The sequence below is a fragment of the Aythya fuligula genome, chromosome 6, assembly GCF_009819795.1.
Source record: "Aythya fuligula isolate bAytFul2 chromosome 6, bAytFul2.pri, whole genome shotgun sequence".
Lineage (NCBI taxonomy): Eukaryota > Metazoa > Chordata > Aves > Anseriformes > Anatidae > Aythya > Aythya fuligula.
This window is the reverse complement of record NC_045564.1, coordinates 10308996-10333951: the sequence shown is the minus strand read 5'-3', so window position 1 is coordinate 10333951 and position 24956 is coordinate 10308996. Positions and strand designations below refer to the sequence as shown.

Sequence of the window (24956 nt, the reverse complement as noted above, 5' to 3'; positions counted from 1 at the left end):
GACAACCCTAACGCCTGCCACTGAAGATGAGCAGAAGCACACAGAGGATGAAACTCATGTTACAGCACTCACACAGCCCCTGGGTTTTCTTAAGATAGCAGCTGGGACCCCACAGCAGCTCACCTTTGTGGGGTAACTCTTTTTTCTGTATTACTATCATGCAGTTTGCCTTGGGGGTGAACCCACAAGGGTTTCTGCCCTCCTAACTAATTCTGTACATGCTTACATACCTCTCCAGCCATCTACGTGCATCAACAGTCAATGGGAAAAAAACACTGCCACCAAGCAAATGAAGGGGACAGCTGATTACATCAACCAGCCACCGTGAATTGCTCCCTGTAATTCATCAGAGCCACTGATAGTTCACTAACAATACATAAGAATTACATCTGTGCAGAGGGATCTTTTTCAATCACCTCTGTTTTGACTGACTTTCCTTCTGATTAGATCCATGGTGCCAGGAGGCATGTTTGCATGTGTACTCTAAGTAACATATACATAGAAAGACAGATCTGTTACATAAATAACACTATATATACACATACAAACACACTTTTTTTTTTGTGCAACAGGCTATTCCTCAGCACATAAACACAGCTTATTTCTAAAGCTTTTAACGCAAGCTACATATCCATCCAAGACTTTCATTGCTCTTTCCCTCAAACTGCCTATATTTCCTGTCTTTATTTCTAGAACAGCCATAATTATTAATAGGCAGAATTCGTTAATGTGCAATAGCAACACAGAAGATCTATATTTGCTAGGCTTCATCTGACTGCAGTGGTGATAAAACTAGGAAAATATTGATCAATTATCTTTTCCTGAAATAGGGGCTCACGAGATGATGTTCTGTTGTCGTTAGCTTCTGCTAATTAAAACCTCTCAAATGCAAAAAGAGCCATGAGAAAAATTGTGTTTCTTAGAATGTAAATTTTAATGTTGGATTTCTACTATGGGAGCCAATTATGAATAACTGACACCGAGCAGAGTTCCAGTTCACAGCACTGGAACAAACATATCTGAGCCATGACCGGGAGATTTCCATGGAACCTTTCTCTCTGCTGCTTCTGGGGCAGTTATGTCTTTTTTCATTCGGTGGTTGTTTCATTATACATTCTAGATGAGTTCCAACAGAAATAGAAGTTCATTAGACGAGACTTAGAGGCTGATTCGAATGACCAGTTCCAGAGCAATACAGTTTGAACAGCAAAAATAAAAGTTATTATAGAAGTGGCCAAAAGTGACAGGATATTGCAAAAAGCTTTAGCCAAAAGTTTCAGCCGCCATCTGTAAAATGGAAGAGACTTTTCCAACGTGTTTTGCCTTAGGGGTAAAATGACATACCTATTCAGCAGCCACTTTCAGATAAACAGCACCATACGCTCCAAAGGTCTACAGCTTGAATCACCTCTTGTTAAAAGACAAAGTTATCTTCGTTATTTTGTAGCATGACTGACTGAGCTTCTAAGTGTCCATTTTAAACAAGATTTCTACCTGGACTGAGAGTTCACAGCTAGCAGTGGTCACAGTGTGGTATGCAACAGCTAGCCTTCACGCAGAAAGGAGTCTCCTTCCATTTGCCATGTGTTAGCCAAATGTTTCTCCTTAATTCCTACTTAGAGTTGCTTTCTTTTAGTTCCAGAAAATCATGGATACCCACATGATGACTATTACATACCGGGTAACATACACTTTCTTCAGTACAAGGAAAATACATTTTAAAAAAATTCAACCTGTGAAATTTAAATTGCATTTTAAGGCTAGCTTTGGATAACTTGCAGCAAGAAAAAATGAAAACTTAATGAGTAAAGATAGACTCTTATCTAGACTTTAACCTCAAAGGAGCAAAGGCAGGAATTAAACTTTGCTGTATGTCTACAATATTAAAAAAAAAAAACATCAAAATTAACTTGTTCTCTAAAGTAAATGCAGCCTAGAATCCATTCAGCCTGAAATTCCATGGACATCTCAAATTAAATAAAAGCTCCTATTTCCACATTGTTTCCACATCCTTATGCTGCGAAACAGGCAGCATGTCTGAAGGAAGGACCTGTTTGAAAAATAGTGAAAACAAGACAAAATCAAGTGGAAGATGAATGGCACACTGCAACATAAAGCCAAGGAAGACTAGGTTTGGAAAGAAAGAGAAGCTGTGGCTAGGAGCGCAAGGAGCAGGACTAGAAGCCAGGGATACGTAACTGGACACAACAGGAGCAATCCAGAAAAGAAGAGGTCAGTCCCTAGGGCAGAAGAGAGCAGGCATCATGTTAGGCACTGGCTGTATCAGACACTGCTTGATGGGGGCTGTTTCAAATTGTTTCACTTGCTGTGCATGATAATTACAACAAGATGGATGCTAAAGAATTATTAATTATGCAGCAGACACTACCAAATAATACAATTAAATACTCTTCAAGTGCATAAGCACATAAATTGTTTCCTTTCTTTTTAATACATTTGTTTCACTGCCACATGACTTAAATGGTATTACAGTAAATCCCTGGAAATAAAGGCATTATCCTGCTGTGAAACTACTGAGAGGAAAGGAAGATCAACCCCAGTCCATTAAGATGCACTTCCCAATTATTTCATGCTGGAAATGATTCACTCGCTTTGCACAGCCATCCCAGCTCTCCAGCTTTAAAGATTCATTGGAAACATTCTCATTTCGTTCCTCTCTTCCAGTCTTAACTAGGTGACCATTTGTCATGCACTAGTCTAAAGTGTATGTTTTCATCACCTAAAAGCTAAGCACTGTCTACTGTTACGCAAGCAAGTAAAGGAAAAGCATGTCATCTAGATTTAAGGTAGTAAACCAACATGCCTTGGAATCACTCCCAAAAGCACTTAAGACGGGAAATGAAACTTTACTGCCCCAGTGTATTATAGTGGTGCCCAAGAGCACTACGATAGTTTGGGATGAGGCTCAGAATTTCCATTAGAGACCCAATTTGCAGGAAGTTTAACTTGGCCATGAATATTTGCTTCAGGCTAAAAACTATTTTATAAGCTCTCCCTCCAAGTGCCAATAATTTAAAAAGTTTGGTTGGATTTCAGTCAAAGAATGGCTATAAATTTGTCATCTCATGCAGAAGACACAATGATGTCAGTGGCCCACAGACTCCCAACAGAGACTCCTGCTAGACTTGGGATCCTGCCGATTTCTTCCTAGCCTGAACTACTTTAGGTTAATTTATTGAAGGCTCACTCTTTAAACATTTAGCCAGATGGCTTCATAATTCCCCGACTTGCCTCAGGTCATCAAGAAGCAGCAGATGCAGACAATGGTATCACAAGCAACAGCTACTGTTCAGAGGCAGGCAGTGAATTCCTATTCTGCCCTACCATCAGCCAGCTGCAAAACACAGGCTCAACACTGGATTCATTTTCTTTCCAACACAGCAACTTCTATTAAAGTCTCTCTCCTGGTTTTGGGACAGGTATTCATCTTCTTCATAGTAGCTGGTGTGGTGCTGTGTTTTGGATTTAGGATGAGAATAATGCTGACAGCACCCGGATGGTTCAGTTGCTGCAGAGCAGCGCTTGCACAGAGCCAGGGCCTGCTCTGCTCCTCGTGCTGCCCCCACAGCGAGGGGCTGGGGGTGCACAGGGGCTGGGAGGGGACACAGCCGGGACAGCTGGCCCAGGCTGCCACAGGGACATCCCACAGTCACATAACTGCGGTGCTGACTAGGGCTGGGAGGCTGTCAGTGCTCAGGGACTGGCTAGACATTGATCAGCTAGTGGTGAGCAAGTGTGTTTTGCATCACTTCGATTTTTCCTTTCTTCCTTTTTATTTTTTTCCTCCTCTTTCTCTCTTATTAAGCTGTCCTTATCTCAACCCGATAATTCTCGCACTTTTACCTTTCTCAGTTCTCGCCCCCATCTTGCTGCAGGGGGAGCAAGCAAGCAGCTGTGTGCTGCTGGGCTGCCTGCTGGCCTAAACCACAACAGTACCATAAACAAACAAGCAAATATACGACAGCATTGTAGGGAAGATTCAGAAGAATAGGGAGAAAACTTTGAACAAATAAACATTTTTCTGAAGTACTCAACATATCAATAACTAGAACTAAAAATCTGGAAATCAAAATAAACTGATTAGGCTTTTTGGCCAAGCTATGAGAAATTTAAAAACAAGCAAGAATCAGACAAGCACCTGTCTTAGAGCCCTAAAACTCAGCATCTGCCTATATTTCAATCTGACTTTCATTACATGCAGATTCCCAAGCCATTCTGAAACGTAACACTCTCAACAATCACCTTCCCAGATCTTCTATACTACTAACCTCATTATCTGGCTGGCACTTGCTGTTTTTAGTTGGCCTCTGCAATTTTCTAAGCTTGGATTCCTCAGAATCTGTGGACTAAAAACAAGTAATTGCTTTAGATTCCGCGTGCTGAGGAGCAAGCTACTTACCTGAATTACATGAAAGGCAAAATAAGAATAACATTGTAATGTGCTCAGTTCTGCTGTGTACTCATCCATCTACATACCCTCTTTACCTTGCCTGGCTCTCTTTAAGCCTAATGGAGTAAAATTAAACACTATTTATATCCAGAAGCCTCAAAGCCAGCAAACAAGTACTGCCAGAAGTGCTTTCTCAGTTGTAACAAAAATTAAGCTACCTCGTAACAGCAGCATCATTGATATCCATTAATCCTGAATTTCTACCTTGAACCAGCAAACAAAAGAACAAAGGCAAACAACAAATGTTTAGACAAAGATTTGAATATTAAAAGGCAATGAAGAGATGGCTTTTAAGGCACTTTAGGACTTCACACTGAGACCTGAAATAAGTTGCAGTGGCAGATGTGTTCCTTCCCAAGGATGCAACACAATGTGCACAGTCTACCACAGAGCACCCTTGCTAAAAGGAAATGATTTGACCCAAATGGGGCTTCCCAACAGTTCTTTCAAGGAAAAAAAAAAAAAAAATGAAGGTGGAAACAAGCAGCTTAGACTAGAAAGCCAAAAAAAATGCAGACATATGATTCCATCCTATGGGCTCTGCTATGGAAGAAGTAAGCTCAAGAGATAGACTAATGACCAGTTATGGCTCAAAGAAACTCTTCAGTCTCCATCCCAAAAGTGAGCTATGGCTGCAACAACAGCATGCATTATTGAGAAGACGTGAGGATGCAAGTACACAGTTCCAATCGTCGCTGCCACCCCCCTCTGCCAAATAGAATCAAATGTAGTGAGGAGAAAGCAAAGAATTCACACAAGTCAGAAAATAAACTGCTTGTTAGATGTTCAGAAAGCACAGTCCAAAGGCTCAGAGACAGGAAGGTGTACACACAGCCTCAGCCACATTCTTACAAGATCAAATCCATACCCAAAAAAACCTTTCAATTCACGGGAGTAATTGCTGTTAAAGAAAGTACTTAATCGTTAAGTGAACATACAATACAAGACACAACCATTTCCAAAAAAAAAATAATTCAGTCCTTACCACAGCATGCCAGAGGTTATTTTTCTCTGAAATAGAATTCCAATTACCTTTTTCTCTGCTTTGTCCTTTCCATGTTCTTTTACATGCTCCCCATCTTTTCCTTTGTCCCTCTGCCTATCCCTGTCCCGGTCTTTTCCCCTTTCTCTGTCTTTTTCTCGGTCTCTGTCCCTAGCCTTATCTTTGTCTCTTCCTTTCAATCTGTCTGTTTCTCTTCCTCCTTGATTTTTTTTCTCCCTTTCCTGTCCTTTATCACGTTCAGCATCATCTTCTCGTTCTATGTCTCCTTTCCTCTTGTTTTTTTCTGTTTCTCTTCCTTGTTTGGTTGTTCTGCTTCTTTCTCTTTCTTGTTTTTCCTCTTCCTTAAAGGTGTCCCTTTCAGCGTCTTTTTGCCTGTCTTCATTTTCTTTCTGTTTATCACTTTCCTTTTCTCTTTCTTCACTCTCTTTGGAATCTCCTTTGGGTTTTCTGTCTCTGCTTGAGCTTCTGTCTTTAATTTCAGTATCTCCTTTTCCCTAAAATAAAGTAAAAACTAAAATTTAGTGTCAATACACAGCAAGTTTATAACACGGTTACTTTTTACAGATAAAATGCACACGAAAAGAGATTTTAAAAAATAATGGTAGCCACTGTACCCGAAAGTTGCAAATGCCTACCTCTTTATCCCTATGGGGTTTTTGTTCTTCTGTTTTGGGCTCTCTGCTTTCTTTATCTCGAGATTTAGAGGATGGAGGTTTCCCTTGAGCATCAGCTCTTTCCCCAGCTAAGATCCTTTTTACAGCAGCATCACTGGAGAGCTGCAAGAAACAGAAAAGTTCCCTGAAATGACTAGGTTATTTTGTTATCATCTCCCTTCTTCCTAACTCTGTGGTCAACACGACTTTTTTTTCCTTTTGAAATAGAGCTTGTATTTCTGCTCTTCCAAAAACATTCACAGGCATAATAATGGTCCTTTAAGTTAAACACCTCTTTGTAATTCTCATAACAATTTGACTACATGTACCAGGACTATATACATACACCATGCTTTTCATTAGAATTACTAATTCTGCTAACATACATAAAAAAACCACACACGCACCATCACATTGCTGAGGAATTCTTCCTGAAACAGGATTTGCTTTTAGATCACTAAAACCAATTTTGCCCTGAGGGTTGACTCCTGATTTGCAAATATAAAACTATGGATTTTTGTGGGTTTTCACATTTGGACACTAACATCTGCACATTAGCAACAATTGCCTGAACTACGTAAGTCCAAGCAGCACGGTCAGCTTGTCACTGAAAGTATCAAGCTAGAGCCTGAAGCAAAACTTTTCCACAATGCACATCAAGCTTATGCTTTACTAAAAAGCCAAGGGGCTAATTATCTTTGCTCAAGTGGGTAGACGATATCCTTTGGATATTGAATCTCTTCACACCATGCTAAGAGGCTGTGCCATCAAGAACATTCTCTAACTCATCCCATCTAAGTGTACACGTTCATCAACTTCCTCCTTCCTGATCTGAAGCAATCTATGTGGAAGAAGTCTGTATAGAACACTCAGCTAACTAAAAGAAAATAATATACATTTAAATTAATAGATTAGCAGACAAAGATTATCCGAATAAAATCTCCATACAGCTTGTACACATTATAGGACTTCACTGTGAAATATACACAATTTGTTCACATTCATAACTTCAAGGGTTTTCAACTAATATACCCAGAATGTATTTGTGTGGGGACCTGGCTCAAACTCTGCTAAGGATCACATATTATATTTCTGTTAATATTATTAATAATTATTATTATAAGCGGTGACTCAACACAGTATATCTTGTGTAATGAGTGTCAATGTCTGTCACAAATAAGCTCTGAAAGTATGTAAAATAAATAAATATGTAACTATGTATATAAAATATATATAGTGATGTCATACCTTATTTAAGCAACACTTCCCAATCGCTTGAAGAAATTCATTTGTTTTTTCAGGTTCATGTCCAGCCACAACACGTGCTGGTTTTACTGCCAGTGGCTCTCCTGTTACCATTACAACAGCATCAATTGCCTTCTGAAGGAAGCTGATTTTGGCATCTTTATCCTAGAAAAACAACAATTAAGAAATAATATTGAGACTCTAAAATAATTCCATGTACCACCTAAAGGTTAGGAAAGCTCCGACGGGAGGAATGGCTGCAGAAAGTGTCAGGATAACAGGAGCAGCTGAACGAGGAAGCTTTGACACAGATGTCAGGAGCATGGCTGAACTCCCTGGGATGAAGCACCCTGAGCCACTCTGCCCACATGTGGGGATTTGGGCACGTGGTTTGTAAGGTCAGGGAAGTGGACTACCCTGCTTTAGTTAGCCACTTATTTCTGATAAGGAAGTAACAGCTTCGAGCAAGGATGAATATTGAACTTCAATGACCAAATTAAAAGTAGAATTTTGTGGTTTGTGTGGGTGGTTTTTGTATTGTTTTTATTATTATTATTATTTTCTTTTAAGTATATTTATCATTGAGCTGCAGTACACTTTCTGACACTCTGTTTTCAAGAGAATAGATACATGTTGCAGAAACTACAATTTTGTATAAGAAATTATACAAGTATTACCAAAAGAAACACTAAAGAATAACAACAGGATTGTTACAAGAAGTTGTTGCTCAGGAAGACAACCATGTTGCCAATTTTTCGACACAGGAGTCCCAGTCTGACCAGACTTGTGAGTCCAAACTGAAAGGCTTACATGCTTATACACGTACTTTACAAACCAGACTTAACAGTGAGTAAAGAAAACATACAAAGGATGGTGGCCAAGAGATACAGGCACATACTTTATCTCCACAATTACCAGATGTGTTTTAGTTTTACAATTACAATCAACTTTCCCCAAGTACCCTTTAGCAAAAGCGATGACTCTTGGTGATTACAGAAAAACATTACAAAAATAAGAGCGAAACAAAACAACACCCACCAACTAAAATGTTATCAGACGGTTCACAGCACAGAGAATGAAATCATGGTGTGAAGTCTCTGCAGCTGCAGAATACTGGTGAGGGGGCGTGGATTTATTCATAAAGCAGAGTAAAATTCAAGGAATTTTACCAGTCCCATCACAGAAGTCTACTTACTCATCCTTTAATTTCTTGAGTGGAGATAAAAGATACCTTACTAGCCTGTTAAAAAGCAAACCCACGTGAGAAGAGTTCTCTATGTGTGTTTTAACAGGTGTTGGTTCGGAAGAGTATCAGCTACAAGATTTAAGCCAATAACCAAAAAGCTGACCACTGACATTTCACTTTACTTCAGCAAAGCGAGCAGTTTTAACTACGCAGTAAAACACCTGATTCTGCACTGCACTTCTTTACCATCTGGGCATCTCAAGCACATGGATCCAGAACGATCTGGACCTAATTTGACAGATATACCAAAATAAAGGAGAGCACCAGAAGCCAGTAATTCCTCAGCTGAGCAAGGCCACTACTCTTTAAAGGCCATCTGGCAGCATTATCTGCTCCTGTGGCACTGGAGCTTTATGTGGCTGTCCGTGTGATATCCCATGTCCCAGAGCTGCTCCATAAACAAGACCTGGGTTGTGCTGCAAGCATGTGAATGATAGCAAAACGCGTGGGAAGACGGCCTCCAGAGCCAGGGCACTTCCCGTCTTCAACTCTTCCGAACAGATTAAAACAAACAACTGCCACATAGCTAGGATTTTCAGATGTCTCCATCAACATCAGGGCCACTTCACCCTCACCAGTGATCCCTGCATTCAAAAACAAAATAGGAAGGAAATGCTGCACCCTCCTTTGATTAAAATAGTTGTCCGTCTTTTCACGGACATATGCAATCTGTTAATTCAGGGAAGGAAGCGGAACACTATTCTAAATCAAACATTTTAAGATAAAAGTGATCCAGAAGACCCTCCGATATCCTTGTATACAGTGATCACAGCGCGTATGCCAGCTGCTGCTCTCAGCCTCCAGCCATCTGCAGGTAGCTTTGGTCTCCACGGAAAGACTTCTCCCCTCCTACCACAAAATGCTAACTCTCCTGATTTTCTTAAACTCCAACAGAAATCACAGTAAGGAAGCATCCCTTGACAGACAAATCTTTCTCCCAACTTGTGCTTTGAAAAGAGGTACACAAGCTAGAGACGTTTTCCTCAGCATTTTCATCTCCTTTTCCTGAACGCCTGAAAACAAGATCTTATGGACTGCAGGAAAAAGCTCAAAAAGAGCTACTCAGGAGGTTGGTGCAACTTCACAGATACCATGGTATGTAGATATTTGTATCTACATACAAAGAGCTGCTTAGAGCTGCTAGGAAACGTTTTTTCAATCCACAAAAGAAAAAATGAATAACGCTCTGCAAACAAGAGACAGCACATGCTTAGCTGCTCACCTTCACTGACCCTATTGTAAAGCTTCAACAGGGAAAGTATGAGCAAAACCAATCAACTGTGTAATTAATTTTAGTTATCCCTGCAACAGCAGGAACAGTCACAGAAATAAACGTACCTATAAGGCCAATAATTAGCTGTGAGCAGTGCATAAACCATCCGTGCAACAGGCTGCAGGATTGGCAAGCCGACACTTTAGTTGCCATGTTAAACAATCACCAAAGGATGTAGCTGTTTAACTAGCAACGCTCCACAGGCATTGTGTGCCACAAGTGACACAAGTTTTGAATCAAGTTGGTTGGTGGGGAAGTCAGCAGCTCTGGCCCAGCGAAGAGGCAGACACTGGGAGAGCAAACACAGCCTGAAGTCATCTGTGCACTTAAGAAAAGCATTTCTCAGTAACAGCATTAACTTCCCTCAGTAATTGGCCATCCACAGACAGTAGTAAAAATGCCGTAGAGTGCCTATAACACATGAGTGCCTTATTAGAATTGTATTATAAAGCAATAATATTTAATGTATACAGCACACAGATATGCCTATATATACGCACATTTTTTAAAAAGCAATAAATAAAAGAGCATGCATTTTATCAATAGACCTCCAGACTCAGGAAAAAGCTGTGTGTGGATTTCTAGTGGTTGAGATTTACTATCAGTGCCTGACTGCTTCAAGGCAAGTTCCCCACATAATGATTATCATTATCTGCAGTACAGCAGACGTTTGGAAACCTAGGTTTAGTCATCGGTTAGATCTCTCTGTTTTGAGATGTGCACAGAAATAGTTCTTTAAACATGACAGCTTGTTTGCGTCCACCCACTGAGCTATACCTATAAACGTGATCTATAGGTGTTTACCCTACACGTTGCATAATCTAACCAACAGGCTGCAAATATCCTTTTAAAACTTCTTCACAGTGTTAAGTTAAAGGCAGGCAGCAGAAGCTGAACACAAAAAAGACCAGAAAGGCCTTGTGGCAAGTTTCAAAGAGTGTTCATGTTGAAGCTGGATAAACAGGGAAGTTTCACACCCACCTTGACATTTTCTGATTTCAATTCAAACTCTGTGTAAAGTCCTTTCAGAAAACCTGTCACTCTGATCACCTGGAAGACAGAAGAAAAGGCACAAGTTAGGAGCACTTGAAGGTTTCTGTGGGATAATACTCAGGTGGCAGCAGCAGGCGAAATGGCCTGCTTCACTTCCAGAGGCAGTGCAGCATTTGATTTGGGGCTGTGCCTGCAGCAGGATCGGGGCTGCTCGTGTCTGTGCACCAGGGAGATGTAATCCTTGCTTACAGCTCCAGCCTCCCTCCTGTTTAATTCCACCTTTAACCTTGGCAGACATGGGACACCCGCAGCGTTAACGCGGGCACACGCACTTCAGAGGCAGCTTTCTGCTCTTACCTCTGACCTCTTAGTGCACAGCCATGTGTGGAACCAGAAGCTCAGGGAACCACTACACATATATTTGAAAATAAATTAAGAAACTATTATCTCCCCTGTGTTGTCTTTCAGCACAGCCACATATAGGCCCAGAAGCTCGGGAAATTGATACACATATATATTAAAATAAATAGAGAACTACTGTCCCCCTGCTAACGTCTTCATACACAGTGAAGTATGGAACCAGAAACTTGTGGAATTGACACATATATATTAAAAATAAATAAAAAAACTACTATCCCCCCACTATCCTCTTCATGCACAACCGCATGTGGAACCAGAAGCTCAGGGAACCGATAGATATATATTAAAAATAACTACTAAACCTCCACTGACCTCTTAATGCACAGCTGTGTATGGAACCAGAAGCTCAGGGAACCAATGCATGTATATGTTAAAAGAATTTAAAAACCTACAATCCCTGTCGCTGATCTCTTGGTGTACAGCGACATATAGAACCAGAAGCTTAGGGAACAGACACGTATATATTAAAAATAATTTAAAAAAAACACTCTTTGCCCACTGAGCAACTCGTGCCCAGCCACGTACGGAACCAGAAACTCGTGGAACCGCCAGATACATTCTAAAAGCTCATGGAAACGACCCGTACTAATCAACCCACCCCCAAAATCCCCTGAAACCACCCCAAAATCCGCCCCCCCCCCAACACCCCGCAGGGGGCGCGCTGCCGGCCCGGCCCCCGTTGCCTAGCGACGGCGGCGCACCTCGGCGATGACGTCGTGCAGGTAGCGGAAGGGCGGCCTGCTCAGCAGCCGGTCGGTGAGCGGCGGCCGCCGGATCACCCGGCCCAGGGCCTCCCGCGTCTGCCTCAGCACCGCCTCGTTCATGGCCGCCCCACAGCAACGCCGCCGCCGTCACCGCCGCCACAGCCCCGCCGCCCGCCCGCCCGCCCGCCACCGGCCGTCCCGGCCTGCCCCGCGCTGCCCAGCGGCCCCGGTGCGCAGGCGCGCGCGGTTGCTAGGCACGGCGCGGCGCGGCCCTAGCAACCGGCCTCGCCGCCATCTTAGGGGCCCGGGAGGGCGGAGGGGGTAGGGGGTAAAGCAAAAAGAAAAGAAAAAAAAAAAAAAAAAGCAAAAAAAAGCAAAAGTATGTGCCCTATCTCAGCCATGCCAGAACAGACAGACTATCTGGGAAAGACTCCCTAGAACAAACTGATTCAAAGATCGAAGCCGAAATTCCTTTAAGTGGTATATTCTTTATTGCAGCGCTGGATGCACGGGGGATCTCTCCACCTATCGTGCATACCCAAAGCGGAAAGCAGTCTTGAATTTATACAATCAATCAATATTCTACAAGTGCCTATACATATTCATTACCTATCCCCGCCTTCCCTCGCTTCTCATGCTAATTAGCCTTTTGGCACCTTGCGCCTGCGTAGAGCCTCCCAAGAATTGTGGGCAGGGGTGTTTGGGACGTGGGCAGGGGTCTTTGGGAGGAAGACCCCGAGTCTTCCTCACAGTGTACTTTTCACCTTTGGTCAGGAATCTGCTGAATTGGCAGGTTTCTTAATTGCAAGAGCTGGTTGTTGCTAATTCTTCCGTTTGTTGTATCTTTATAATGAATTCCAATGTCCAGTTTCGAGATTTATAGTCCTTACATTCGTTTCTCTGTCCGTCTGCCGCTTCCTTATCATGAGTTCCAGTGTCTTGTTTCGAGATATACAGTCCATGTCTGGGGATTGTCCTTGCCTCCCCAATGCCTCCCCAATACCTCCTTAATCAAAACCCTAAAAGTATGCTGTCCCATGCAACTAGTCAGACCTCAGTCCCTTACTTGAATAATTATCAAACAAACAGTGAAGTACTAAGTGTTCAGAAAGTTAATATTTCTTGAGGTGATTTTTTTTTTAACTGTTCTTGAAATAAAGTAGAATATAAGAGTGAAGAGCCAACTTTAAAATTCTCTGATCCCACATCACATTCCCTGTCAAAGCCAGGACAAGGCAATTAAAGGGAAGGAGAGCACAGGGTCCCCAGCACCATCACTGTCTCCTGCAGGTGAAAGACACTACTGCCTTCCCACCAGGCAGCTTACTACACCCCTGTGCAACCTCCTTTGTTCTTGCCACGTTACATCCCTTAACAAAAAGGGAAAACTTGGCTGTTCCCGAGTGTTCATGCTGCTGCCAATTGTCCAGACCATGACTGGGAACCCAAGAAAGAAAATACTACTTTTCTGCTTGACCAGTCATGACCCCTAATGTGTGAGACTGAAATTTCAATAGGACTGCACACAGTCTGAGCTGCTGTGTGTTGTGATTGCCCACTTGTTTAACAGCCCAAACCTACAGCTCGCCTGAGTCACTGCATTTGTGCATTTTGTTTCTCACATCGGTTGTAAAAGGCAGCGTTACCAGCTCTCCCATGCCAGCTCCAAGTCTCAGATAAAACAAAGCACAGACTGAGTTAGAAGAACAAATCAGATTTAGGAACAAGAAGAGACACATTACAAAATAGATTCACCTGGTATAAAATAGATTTATCTGGTTTAGGATCTGGTTTATGCAGGGAAAAAGGTTGTTCTTATGCAGAGGAAGTCAAGTGGACCGCTTCCACACTGACAGAGTAATTACACCTGGGCTTCTGAGAGCAGGTAGTTCAGCAGGAAGAAGTTGCAGGGAAGAGACAAGTCTCTTCCCTCAGCCTGACGCACGCATAAATTGATGAGATTCCCAGACAGACTGTGACTACAGGATCTGGTGAGCCTGGGAAGAAGAAAAGGTGTTGACAGCTTCTACATACAAGGGCATCAGAAGAAATCTCAGAGGAAGCAAGAAGACTGGGAAGAAGCTGCTCTGGGGAAGAGGGTTGTTTGTTTTGGAATCATGGTTTATCTGGATTTCTGCCACCAGCTCTCTATGAAGCGTCTGCAATGCCTGAGAATGAATCTTACGGGGTTTGTTAAATTTGACCTTTGGCATGCTCATTTTGCTGAAGAGGTAGTACCCTGAGGAGGCACAGATCAATTTAACTGAAGAATCAAAAGCCAGCAACCCACAAAGACTCCATGAATCCCTGTGGACCTAAAGGGAGGCACTGGAATTTTAAAAAGTATCCTAAGGCTGTAAAAGATAGCTTGAGGTTTAGTCTCCAGATGTAGTCCTTTTGAGGACCTTGGACTTGATTTGTTATTAGAAGCTGGGCAAGTTGAGACATTGTCACATGAGGTGAAACCAGGGAAAGAAAATATCTGAGTAAACCTGGCACAAACACAAGATGGCTGGTGAACCGTGGAAGCAGTAGGAGCACTTACACATCTTTATGCTGCTACATTAAGAATCTCAGGCAGTCCTCCTGTCAGTAGAAAATTCAGCTGGCTGCACAGTGTCAATTAAGAGACAAATCAGATTATCAAACAACCCAAGAAAAGAAGGGGGGAGAGGGAGGTTAGAAGATCCTACTGCTTTTGCTGCAGCACCCAGAAAAGGCACACCAGACTGATAGTCTGTAATCATTTCTTAAGACATAGGGAGTTTGTGTTTCCCTTTCCTAACAACTAAACTTCTCTGAAGTGAAACAGATACAGACCCTGTGGTTACCTACCAAGAGCCAAAGCTGCTACAGCACATGAAATGCCCACTGGCTGTTCCTGTAAAATGCTCTTTTTCTGTTGCAAGAACAAAATTTGGGAGTCTGAAATCCTCTTAGCTTTTTTTTTTTTTTTTTTGGTGACTCTGACATTTTTTTTTTTTTTTTTTTTTTTTTTTGTCCTTTACTGGGTCTCACAGTTTTAAGACTTTTAAAAAGATAACTGGAGGCCAAACAGTTTGCAGTTGTTCAGAATCCTAAAGCAAGGGTGGATTTTTTTTAATAAAAATCTCCATGGTATAAGATTTGGGAAGTTTACAATAAAATCAATTCCTGAAGCAGAAATAAACATGCACAGAGTACCCCTTACCCTAACGTCAAGAACTGCAACCAAACCACATCCACTGAAAGCGCCTGAGACGTGGAAACAATGGCAGTGCTTGGGGAACAGCCTTCCCCTGAACATACCCTTGAAGTCTCTAATTCCCTCTCCTCCTTTAAACAGCTGTGGGCTTGTCTGCCTTTTAAATTACTACCACCCCTTAGAAGTCAGGTTTTGCCTTTTGAGCTACTGCTCAATGTGGGATTTGGAATTTTGTCCAGCGATCCTGCACATTTCAGATTACCATCAACCATCAATGTTACTCTCAGCCCGTCAGGTAAACTTCAAAAGTAGAGTGCAAATCACCATGAAGACAGGTTGGTTTTGAAGTCCAGCATGGTGAGACACAAACTACTGCTGTGCTGCAGCCCATTGCCTGGACATCGCGTGTCCTGGTGCTGGCTGATCCTGCCTGCAGGCTTGCTGGAGCCTTTCCATCCTTAAGGGGACACAAAGATGCTGTGTCTCAGGAGTTCTGCATGCAGAGCAATAAAATGAGTTGCCTTTGTGAGTTATTTTGTCAGATATAAAGACATTTGATTAGTAAAACACACCTTAAATTGTTATTATCTCATGTGGAGATAACAACTGGACAAACAGAGCTGTGTGGTTTCCTAGATAGATACTTCCTGCTGTTTTCAATCAGTTCATTACAGATTGTATGCAAACCTTAATATATTTTTTTTCTTATCTTTACCTGCTTAAGATAGTTAATGGAGGGACTATTCAGAACTCTAGCACAGATTTATTTTGGCCAGTTGTATTTGGGTTACTGGATAAGATAAAACCACCATGAGCAGGCTGCAAACTGCAACATGTTTACTCCATGGAACGTTAATGGAAAACCTTGATTGATTTGGTTGAATCGAGTAGAATTAATTTTGCAATGAATACCAATATGTTGCATGCTCAGATTTGTTTTATCAAGAGAAACAGTTCCTTTTCAATTGATCAGTGTATTATATACACATCATGCCTGCTGTTCTGGTATGGATCTATCCTATCCACCCTGCCATAACTGGAATCTTTCACAAGAGCTGGGTCTCAGCAGCATCACTTCATTCCCTTGACCCACATATACCCCTGCTCCCCCCATCCCTTCGCCTACTTTTCAATTCTGGCTGTACACTAGTTTTATTTTCCCAACCTCTTCCACAGCTGTCCATGCTGGCTTTTATTTCTTCTGTAATTCAGGAAGGTTTGTCATTCAGAGCACAGGAGCACACATCCATTTTTATCTGCTAGTTTTGCAGATGAGCTCAGCTTTTGAATTTTACTGAAGTGACCATCAAATTTCTTCTGCACAATGCAACTTCCCTGTGTAATTTATATCCAGATTTCACGCAGTTCAGGAAACATGTAACGCTTCACATTTCAGCAACTCTCTATCCCCTGTAATCCTGTAAGCCTCTGGTGGTGAAACACTGGTGAAGTTTCCTCAGTGGCTCATTTATGCCCATTTTCCCCCTGAGATTTGCCCCCTTCTTGAAGCACAGCCATCACCATCAGAGTCTAGGTCGCTAGCAGCCCAGAGCTGTTTCACTGAGGTCTTCAAAGGAAGAAGAAAATCTGACCGTGTACAGAAGCAGAGCTGGGATTTCTTCACAGGCTGGTGGTTGGTTCCACAATGGGAATTTTGGTCTTTTTCATGTGAGACCATAAAAGCTTTGCCCAGAATTATCATCCCTCCACTGGAAGTCGGTGCTTCACTTAAGATTTATGATGGGGAAAGGCCATCTCCCTCAGGCTGTGCAGCAAGCCCTGCTCATCCCACACGTTCACCTCTCTTATCCTTGCATGGCCCTTTCATTTGGCTGCTGTTCCCTGTTACTGTAACATGGCTCAGTCATACCACATTGTTGCCTTTTACATTGTGATTTCTTATTTTCTGTAGTATTTTTTTATACAGGAATATGCTAAGGCTCTTAGAAGAGTACTATTCTCTGCCCCGCTCCTGGTTTGAAGGCACTGAGAGGTGTATGCATCTCCTCTGCATCTCTCCGTTTGGCTCTAGGGGACTTCACAGTACCTGGAGACCCACAGATCATCCCCAGGGAGCCAGGCGTGTCTAGCACAGGCTGTGTGAATGCTTCAATAAATCAATAAGCCTCGATTAAAAACATGCATGTTGCTGGGCTGATTAAGGACGGCTTTTGTAAGAAGGTTGTTCTGCACCTTGGCAGGAGCAGGATATCCTGGAACTCCAGCTCACGTCCATGCCCAGCCACTGTACAAATACAGAGGTATAAAGGGACCTTGCCTTACCTGGGCTGGGGGCAGAGACAGCGACAAGGACACTCCAAGGCATCAACGGGAGCCACCAGGTGAGAGACCGGTTCCATGGAAGTGGCTTTTTAGGCTTGTTGTTGAGGAGGACCAGGCATTTCATCCCCATCAGTACAGCTGCTCTTTGTGGGTGGGCTGCTGCTAGATTTAATTGCTGATGATTAGACCAGTGAACAGCACCCAGGTGAGGACTGCTTGGCCAAGCCAGGTAACATACACAGAGATCTCACATGTTGAAAAGGATGGCTGGCAGGACAGACAGCACCTGCTGCTCCGTGGCTACTTTTCCCAAGTCACCCAGCAGGCTCCAGGTGCATTCAGACAGAGCTGACCTTACCTGCCTTGCTCCTCTGCCATCCTACCTCCCACCAGAGCTATCTGGAGCTCTGGCTGATCCATGCCGGGCTGAATATACAGACCACTTCAGAGTGGATTGAGCAGCTTATCTCTACGCAGGTGAGTGTCAAGAAAAATGCACACAAATGCTGAAATTTAGCAGCAAGGCAAGCTACAGAGTTAAGCAGTTGTTGCTGCTGTAGATAGATGCAGTTTTCTATTGGTGAGATCAACCAGCTAGACAAACCCTCAGAATCACTTTAAACATTCCCTAAGCTTTTGCTCTGACACCTGGAGGTTAGACTATTTCTAACAGGGAGATGAATGTTTTGGGGGCTTCTTTCCAGTACTTGCCAACTTCTGCCCGAGTCAACCCTTTCTCTCTCAGTCAGAAGCATGCACGGCTTTCTATTACTGTGCTCCCTCCTTCTCTGCAATGCCGTAATGGTAGCTGCACAGGAAAAGGTTCAGAAGCTGCCCAAAGAAGAGGAAGGGAGCCCCGCTCAGATACGGATCCCACAGACTCTCTCTCGAGGTGAGTGACCTGGGTGCATGAGGCAACCCCGAAGCACTCATATTTCCCTGTCACAGTGCCTAGCGTGTACCTCGAACCGCTCATCCAAGCAGGATATGTTCTGAGAGCAGCAGCTGGGAGCCCTGTTGCATTCAGTAAGGGAGAAGTCTTCACGCTCTGTACTTGGGAACAGGCACAGATTCTTTGCTCCAAACCTGGGCTGAGGATGGAGCCAGGAGCCAGGCTGTTAGGCTGGCTGCTGATCAGCTTTTCAGAAGCTGCACCCAACAGGCAGCCCCACCAGCAGCTCTCAACCCTCCCAGAGCATGCTAAGTTGGCAGGAGACTGCAGTCTCAGAGCCAAGCAGCAGCCAGCTCAATTTTTCTGCTGTCCTTTTTCCTGCCAGCATCATAGGTCAGCAGGTACATCCCCTTTCCATGAGTTATGCAGCTCATGAGCAGGGCACTGATTGGAAGGGGTTCCAAGCTTTGCTCCATCAGGTGAGCACATCCAGGCACATCATGCCAAAAGCACGCTTGCATCCCTACCCACCCTAACGCCAGCCCATCAATCCCTTACTGCAGGATGCAACAGGGAGCCTGGTTTGGCTTTTTGGGAGGGTTTTCAGGGAGGAACTCAGGGCTCCAGCTTTTGATGGGCTGGGAATACCTGTCTGTAATCCTAATCCATCATCTGAAACCCAGAAAAGGTGGAATTTCAGCTCCCTCTCCCTGTCATCTGTTTCTTAATACCTTTCTGCTTGGGACTCTCCTGGTACCCACAAGAACTTGGAGTGTCTGGCTACCCTGAAGGAAGGGGTGTAGTTTGTGGCACCTGCACTCATGTGTGACTTTCAGCAGAATGTCCTCATCCAAACTGAGCAGTAAATTAACTAAAGGTTCTTTCAACAGGCTGGGGAGATGACATTGAGTGGGTGCAGACATATGAAGAAGGTCTAGCACGATCAAAACACAGGTAATCTCCATTCTTTCTATGCTTATTCATATGTTCAACAAAACAGAACAAAGCTGTGCTCTAATGTGATGCTCAGACTGGGCACTGTGCAAGCAGCGTTCACCTGTATGGTAGAGGCTGAACGAGATTTTGGTGGGAGCTCACCTTCTGGGAGATCATTTTCTAGGGCTGAGTCTCACATCCTTCTCCAAATCTTTTCTAATCTGCTGCCCTGGAGCAGAAGGTGGTTTTTCTAACATGCTCCTGGAGCAGCTCAGTGGTTTAACTCCTTGCAAGTGCTGTTTGTAAGAGCCCTGAATTGCCTCCCCACTCCTTTCTTGCAATGTCATTTCAGCAAGAAGCCACTGATGGTTATTCACCACTTGGAAGAGTGTCCTTACAGCCAAGGTGAGCAAAGCAAACCTTTCCAGACAACCCTGGGGATCAAAATCAAAATCTCTCAAGCCATGCACATTCATGATGTGTTCTGTCACTGAGAAGGAACTCTCTCCATACACCAGCATTTCAGTGCCCCAAGGACTAAACATCTTCTGCATTTTACTTTACTACAACCAATTCCTCCAAACTTTCTGTGATATGCACATGTCAGAAAAGTATTGCTTTACTGGTAGGTTTATGATCAACATAAGATACTACAAATCCACAAAAAGCAGCGATACTTGTTTGTTGTTCTTTTTTTCTTCCCCCACCCAGATAAAGCATCTTTTTTTTTTTTTTTTTGTTAAGCTTTGAGGAAGGCATTTGCTTCCAGCCCAGAGATCCAGCAGATGGCCCAGGAGGACTTCATCATGCTTAATCTGGTGGTAAGCTTGTAATTTAAAATATTAATCTAAATGTTTACCAGGGAGTGGAGTAATCCATATTAATAGTAGAAATGGATTCTCTTTGCACAGCTTTGAAGCTGTATTTGAAACTCTCTGGTTTGCAGAACACCAGCACAGCTCCTCCTTGGAGAGAGGGCAGGGAGACTCTTTCACACACACACTTATTGGTATGGAAATACCATTCTGTATACTGCAAACAAGTAATACACTGAAAAAAGTTTTGTTTTTTCTTCAAAAAGTCATCAGGCTTTCTCAGTTACCTGCCTGGTGTTTCTGTCCTCCCCAGGCATCTAACATGGGACAGCTTGGACAGAACAGGGTAACTCCCCACTTGATCATACCAGAATTGAAACTAGCTTGGCTGGTTCAGTCCATTTCTAGCACTTGGAGGAGCTTTTTGACAGTTACCCTTCACTAAAATAGGTTATCTATCTGACAGCATTCCAGTAGCGATGACAACATGGCACCCGATGGCCATTATGTCCCTAGGATCCTCTTTGTGGGTGAGTCTCTGGGTCCAGGGGAACAATCACAATAAAACAACCATCTGGCAGCATTTTGTCCTGTATGGTCTCCACTGAATTCATGTTACTCCAAGTAATAGCTGACATTCTTTTCAGCACTAAAGCTGTGAGAATAGCCCAGACTTTCAAAAGGAACATCTCATGCTGAGAAACCCAAATCAGGCCTTATTTCACATTACTTCTTTAGCAACTGAAGTCAAACATCCAAAAAACACTACCACCTTTTTAAAGAAAAAAGCAGGACCATGACAGGCTCACTCTACTGGTGGAAACAAACAGCATGTCACTCGTATTAACAACGAGCATACATCCTCTAAGAGTCTGGTCCTGTCTGTGACACTGTGCCACATCTGAACACAGTCCCTTACTATGAGCCTGTCCTCAGATGAATGGCAGGGGCTCTGTCCAAGCCTGGTGCTTCAAGATTACCTTTCTGCCAATCACCACCATTTTAAAAAGCCTCAGATTTTTCTCTTCCCTTTTATTTGCCACTGCCTCACTTCATAAACTGTGCATTACTAATGTCCTGCATTTTTTTCCTCTCTCAAGACCCTTCTTTGACAGTTCGAGCTGATCTAACTGGCAAATATGGGAACAGGATGTACGCTTACGAACCAGAAGATATTTCGACCTGTGAGTGAAATAAATTGATTCCCTTTTTAACCACCTAAAGTTTACACAAAACAAATACAGGTAAAGGAAGGCTATATAAGAGAATCTTGAGATATATTGGGTCAGTTTCTGTAGTAAAATCCATTCTCAGCACTTCAGAAACATAATATAAATTTAGTCCAAGCATCATCTGGGAAGACAATGTTGAAAATTTCTGAAGAACAGGGCACTAAACTATGGGGAGTTGTCCTTGGTGTCTGAACCTCTGAGGACTGTTACGGAACTGGTGGAGTTTTCAAACACTGCAGTTTTGCCCCCAAAACCCACCTGCTTTGGTCAAAGACATTTGCAGACTTCAGTGCACTGCTGCTCTGCCTCATAATCTGAACCACTGAAGTTGTTTCAATCCGGTCCTAGGGGTAAACAAGGTTTAAAAAATACATACTCCACTGAGGACTGAAGTTAATGCCTATGGGTTGGTGTCTCTACACTCCCCTCTCCTGGCTGTCCACTTCGTTAACACTTAGAAAACTGCATTTTTCTGAGGTCTCAACCCCTAGATCATAGTAAATTGGGGTAAACCAGATTCAGAAATTATGGGTAACCAAAATGCATTTCCACAGACAAGCAGGATAACAACGAGGCTGTGATTTGGGTTCACAGTCCTCTATTTTTTCCAGTTCAGCAGTACACAGATTTTTGTCTGGCACTCAGACAAAGCTTTGAAGCTCAAAGGACACCTGCAGAGGAACACAGAAAACAACATCTGTGCAACCTGTGAACTGCACTAAATGAACCCCAATCAGTATTTCAATGGCACTTTGTCACTCGACTACTAAAACAGTATAATATTTGTTACCAAAAATAGTCCAAAAAAAAAAAATCTCTCAAGCCAGTTATTTAATATTTTCTAGCAGCTAATTCCAGTCAAAACTTTGCTGCTGAGACAAAATAACTAGTCAAAACTACCCATTAAAATTGAAAGAAATATTAAGACTTTTTAGAAGTCCAGCTGTCCTGAATAGCTTTAATTTCTGATTTTTGAGCTCTACAGATATAGGAACCTCTCCTGTCATCTTTAGTAACTTCAGTGCTCTCTCCACAGTGATTGAAAACATGAGACAAGCAAAGTTGCTTCTGCACACAGAGCTCTGAGTAAGGGGCACCAATGACCTGCACACACACAGGTGGAAAGAGCAGCCCCGGGAGCACTGAGGAACATTACTGCATGATTTATATTCATTAATAGAAAATAATTTTGTCTACAAACACTTCTTCACCCCAATTATAAGTTTGAAAAGGATACTTATATCATAAATGCATTTTCTAGGTTTGCCCTGTGACTGACTAGCTTACTTGTACTTGTAGAAGTTGCGCTGTGGAAAAACTGCTCTTTTCTAAGCCACAGGTCTTTTAGTTTGGGGTTATTTTTCATTTCCACAAAGGAGCAGAAGCAGTTACTGGAAAAAAAAACAAAAAACAATTTGTTTGGAAGCAGGCAAAAGTTCCAATGACATCTGTGAAGAAATCAGGGCTGAAGAGGTCATCTGTTTCTCTTTGTGCCATTTGATCATGAACTATATCAGAACGTAAGCTAGATATGGCTATCATATCCTGATTTTACAAGATCTAAAGGCTTTTGTTTTGCTTTTCTCGATACAGAAGCCTACATTATACACACCTTCACAGATTTTAAATGTGCATAGTAATAAACAAGCATAAAATTACATTAAGAGACACACGTTTTACATTATCACTTTGTGAATTGCCATGCTCATTACTGTATATTTAAAAAATGGTTTTATTATGTTAAAGTTTTCGCTGTGTAATTTAAACAATAAAAAATAAAGAATCAAACTACTTGCTTTCCAAATTTCCTTTTCCTTTTTCACTTTACATGTATAGCCAGTAAGAAAGTGACACTGTAGAACTGAACGAATCCCTGTTATTAGAATTACATCATTAAAAAAGTTCACTGAGCAAACTAGGTCTAGGAAATAAAAACCAAGAATTCAAAACTCACAAGTAAATTCTGACTGGGGAATCTTTAGTGGTCCTATACACCATCCTCAGTGAGAATTCACTCCATGCATACCTTATAGCTAACAGCTGTAACATTTCTGCAGAAACATTAAAGTTTATTAGCATTATTTATTAGCATTACACATTTGTTAAGAAACCTAAACAGGCATCAATTTAGCAAACCATGGTGGCTGTACCTAGTTAAAACACACAAAAAAAAAATCACGAGCATCCAATGGGAACAAAATAAACCATGCTATTAAAAATCCTTCCCTTTAAGAGCCAAAGGAAAGGTGGGCAGAAGAGTTAAACCTGTGTTTTTAATGCCCAAAGGAGTTTAATTCACAGAAGTCACCCAGGAGCTGTTTTACACCCAAAATGTGGATCTGGCTAGCAATGGTTAGCCAGCTGCAAGAAGAAACTTTAGAGAGAGCAGCGTAGTTACTGTGCTCTCATCATCTGCCACATTTAACACAGATCACATGCACTCAGCAGTGACCAGCATTTCTTGTGACCACTAGGAAAAGTGCAACCAAAGAGGAGTTTGAAAGCAGGACCTGTCTTGGTGGTGGTCACTGGGGAAGATCCTAGCAGATCTGCATGAATGATGCTGCCAGCACAAAAAGAAAGAAGGCTCCTCAGAGCCCTATGAACAATAAATGCCCAGGGCTTGGGGCTATAGCAGAATAAATGCACACAGGAAACTAAAAGTGGTTAATTGGTGGAACAAAAAATATTTACTGAACTCCAGTAGAACTTACCACTCATGAGCTTTAAAGTATTTTTAGAACACTTTAAAAAAAAGTTTTTAAAGTGTTTCTCCCTGGCAAACAGGAATTTTAACAGAAGCAGGTGTTTAAGCCCCACTGATCACCATATGAATACAGAGTAAAAACTCGTTTGAGGTCCAGTTAAAGTCTATAGGAAAGCTTTGTAGTGCAAGGATTCGGAGATTTGTTAACCAAGAAGCTGCATCTCTCTTAGCAAGAGACATCCAATCCAGCAAGAAGATTGATGCTCTTAGAAGCCACAAAAAGGCTTAGATAAAACAGGAGCAATGGTACTTGAAAACTGCATTCAACAAAACAAAGCTGATGTGGCTTCACTTACCTAGCTATAACACAGATCTTTCCAGGGATCTTTGAGATTACTGTGTCATCTGCATGTCTGCACAGTGCTGCGCTGCCAATTCACTCCTGACCAAGCGTTGGTCAGTTAAAAAATAATAATTTAGTCGTTAGCTTTCTAGATACTGGCTCTAGGGCTGGGAGCTCCCATGTTTTGGTTTCTTTAAGCTTGCTTGCAAATTCAGCTTGGTACTATTACTCATCTTGTAGAGAGGCCTTGGGTATGGCAAGGGCTGAAGACTGAATTTGCCCATGCTGGTAAAGAAGTGCTGCTAAAATCCCCAAACTCCAACTAACCACACTAGAGGGCACTCCCAGCACCCCTTGCTGGGATTTTTTATTTACTTTTTTTTTTTTTTAAAGTTTGCTTGCTCTGCTGGGCAAACAGCTGTAGTGGGTTTACGTGGCAAGGTTTTGGTAGCAGGGGGCTATAGGGGTGGTTTCTGTGAGAAAGATCTAGAAGCTGCCCCATGTTTGGGAAGGGCCCCATTGTTTTCCAGATCTGAGCCAATAAGCGATGTTGTTT

At 42.5% G+C, this 24956-nt stretch overlaps 2 protein-coding genes across 4 annotated transcripts in view; one reads left to right on the top strand and one right to left on the bottom strand.

Annotated features, from left to right (window-relative positions):
- Positions 1-12137, bottom strand: part of TRAF3IP1 (TRAF3 interacting protein 1) — a 42649-nt gene extending 30512 nt beyond the window's left edge. The window contains exons 1-6 of one of the 3 annotated variants that reach the window (XM_032190566.1): positions 12006-12137; positions 10873-10941; positions 7376-7537; positions 6110-6250; positions 5504-5968; positions 4290-4367 (exon numbers count right to left, since the gene is read on the bottom strand). In XM_032190566.1, coding sequence (XP_032046457.1) covers positions 4290-4367; positions 5504-5968; positions 6110-6250; positions 7376-7537; positions 10873-10941; positions 12006-12128 — 1038 coding nt within the window. In that variant the 5' untranslated portion in view covers positions 12129-12137. Of the gene's footprint in view, positions 1-4289; positions 4368-5503; positions 5969-6109; positions 6251-7375; positions 7538-10872; positions 10942-11616; positions 11637-12005 lie in introns of those variants that run through there. The other 2 variants (XM_032190569.1, XM_032190568.1) reach the window with 2 other exon arrangements.
- A 6139-nt stretch (positions 12138-18276) lies between these two features.
- LOC116490612 (anterior gradient protein 3-like) lies at positions 18277-22436 on the top strand. The gene is made up of 7 exons (XM_032189985.1): positions 18277-18367; positions 19258-19321; positions 19656-19708; positions 20048-20124; positions 20585-20648; positions 21219-21302; positions 22387-22436. Exons 1-7 carry the CDS (start codon positions 18277-18279, stop codon positions 22434-22436), a joined length of 483 nt encoding a protein of 160 aa, XP_032045876.1.
- Positions 22437-24956: the final 2520 nt, after the last annotated feature.

Excerpts from the sequence above, each read along its gene's own strand:
- LOC116490612 (XM_032189985.1), top strand. The coding sequence starts at position 18,277 with ATGGTAGCTGCACAGGAAAAGGTTCAGAAGCTGCCCAAAGAAGAGGAA. Across the intron at positions 20,649-21,218 it reads CCCTAGGATCCTCTTTGTGG|ACCCTTCTTTGACAGTTCGA; the intron begins GTGAGTCTCTGG and ends TCCTCTCTCAAG. Across the intron at positions 21,303-22,386 it reads ACCAGAAGATATTTCGACCT|TGATTGAAAACATGAGACAA; the intron begins GTGAGTGAAATA and ends CTCTCTCCACAG.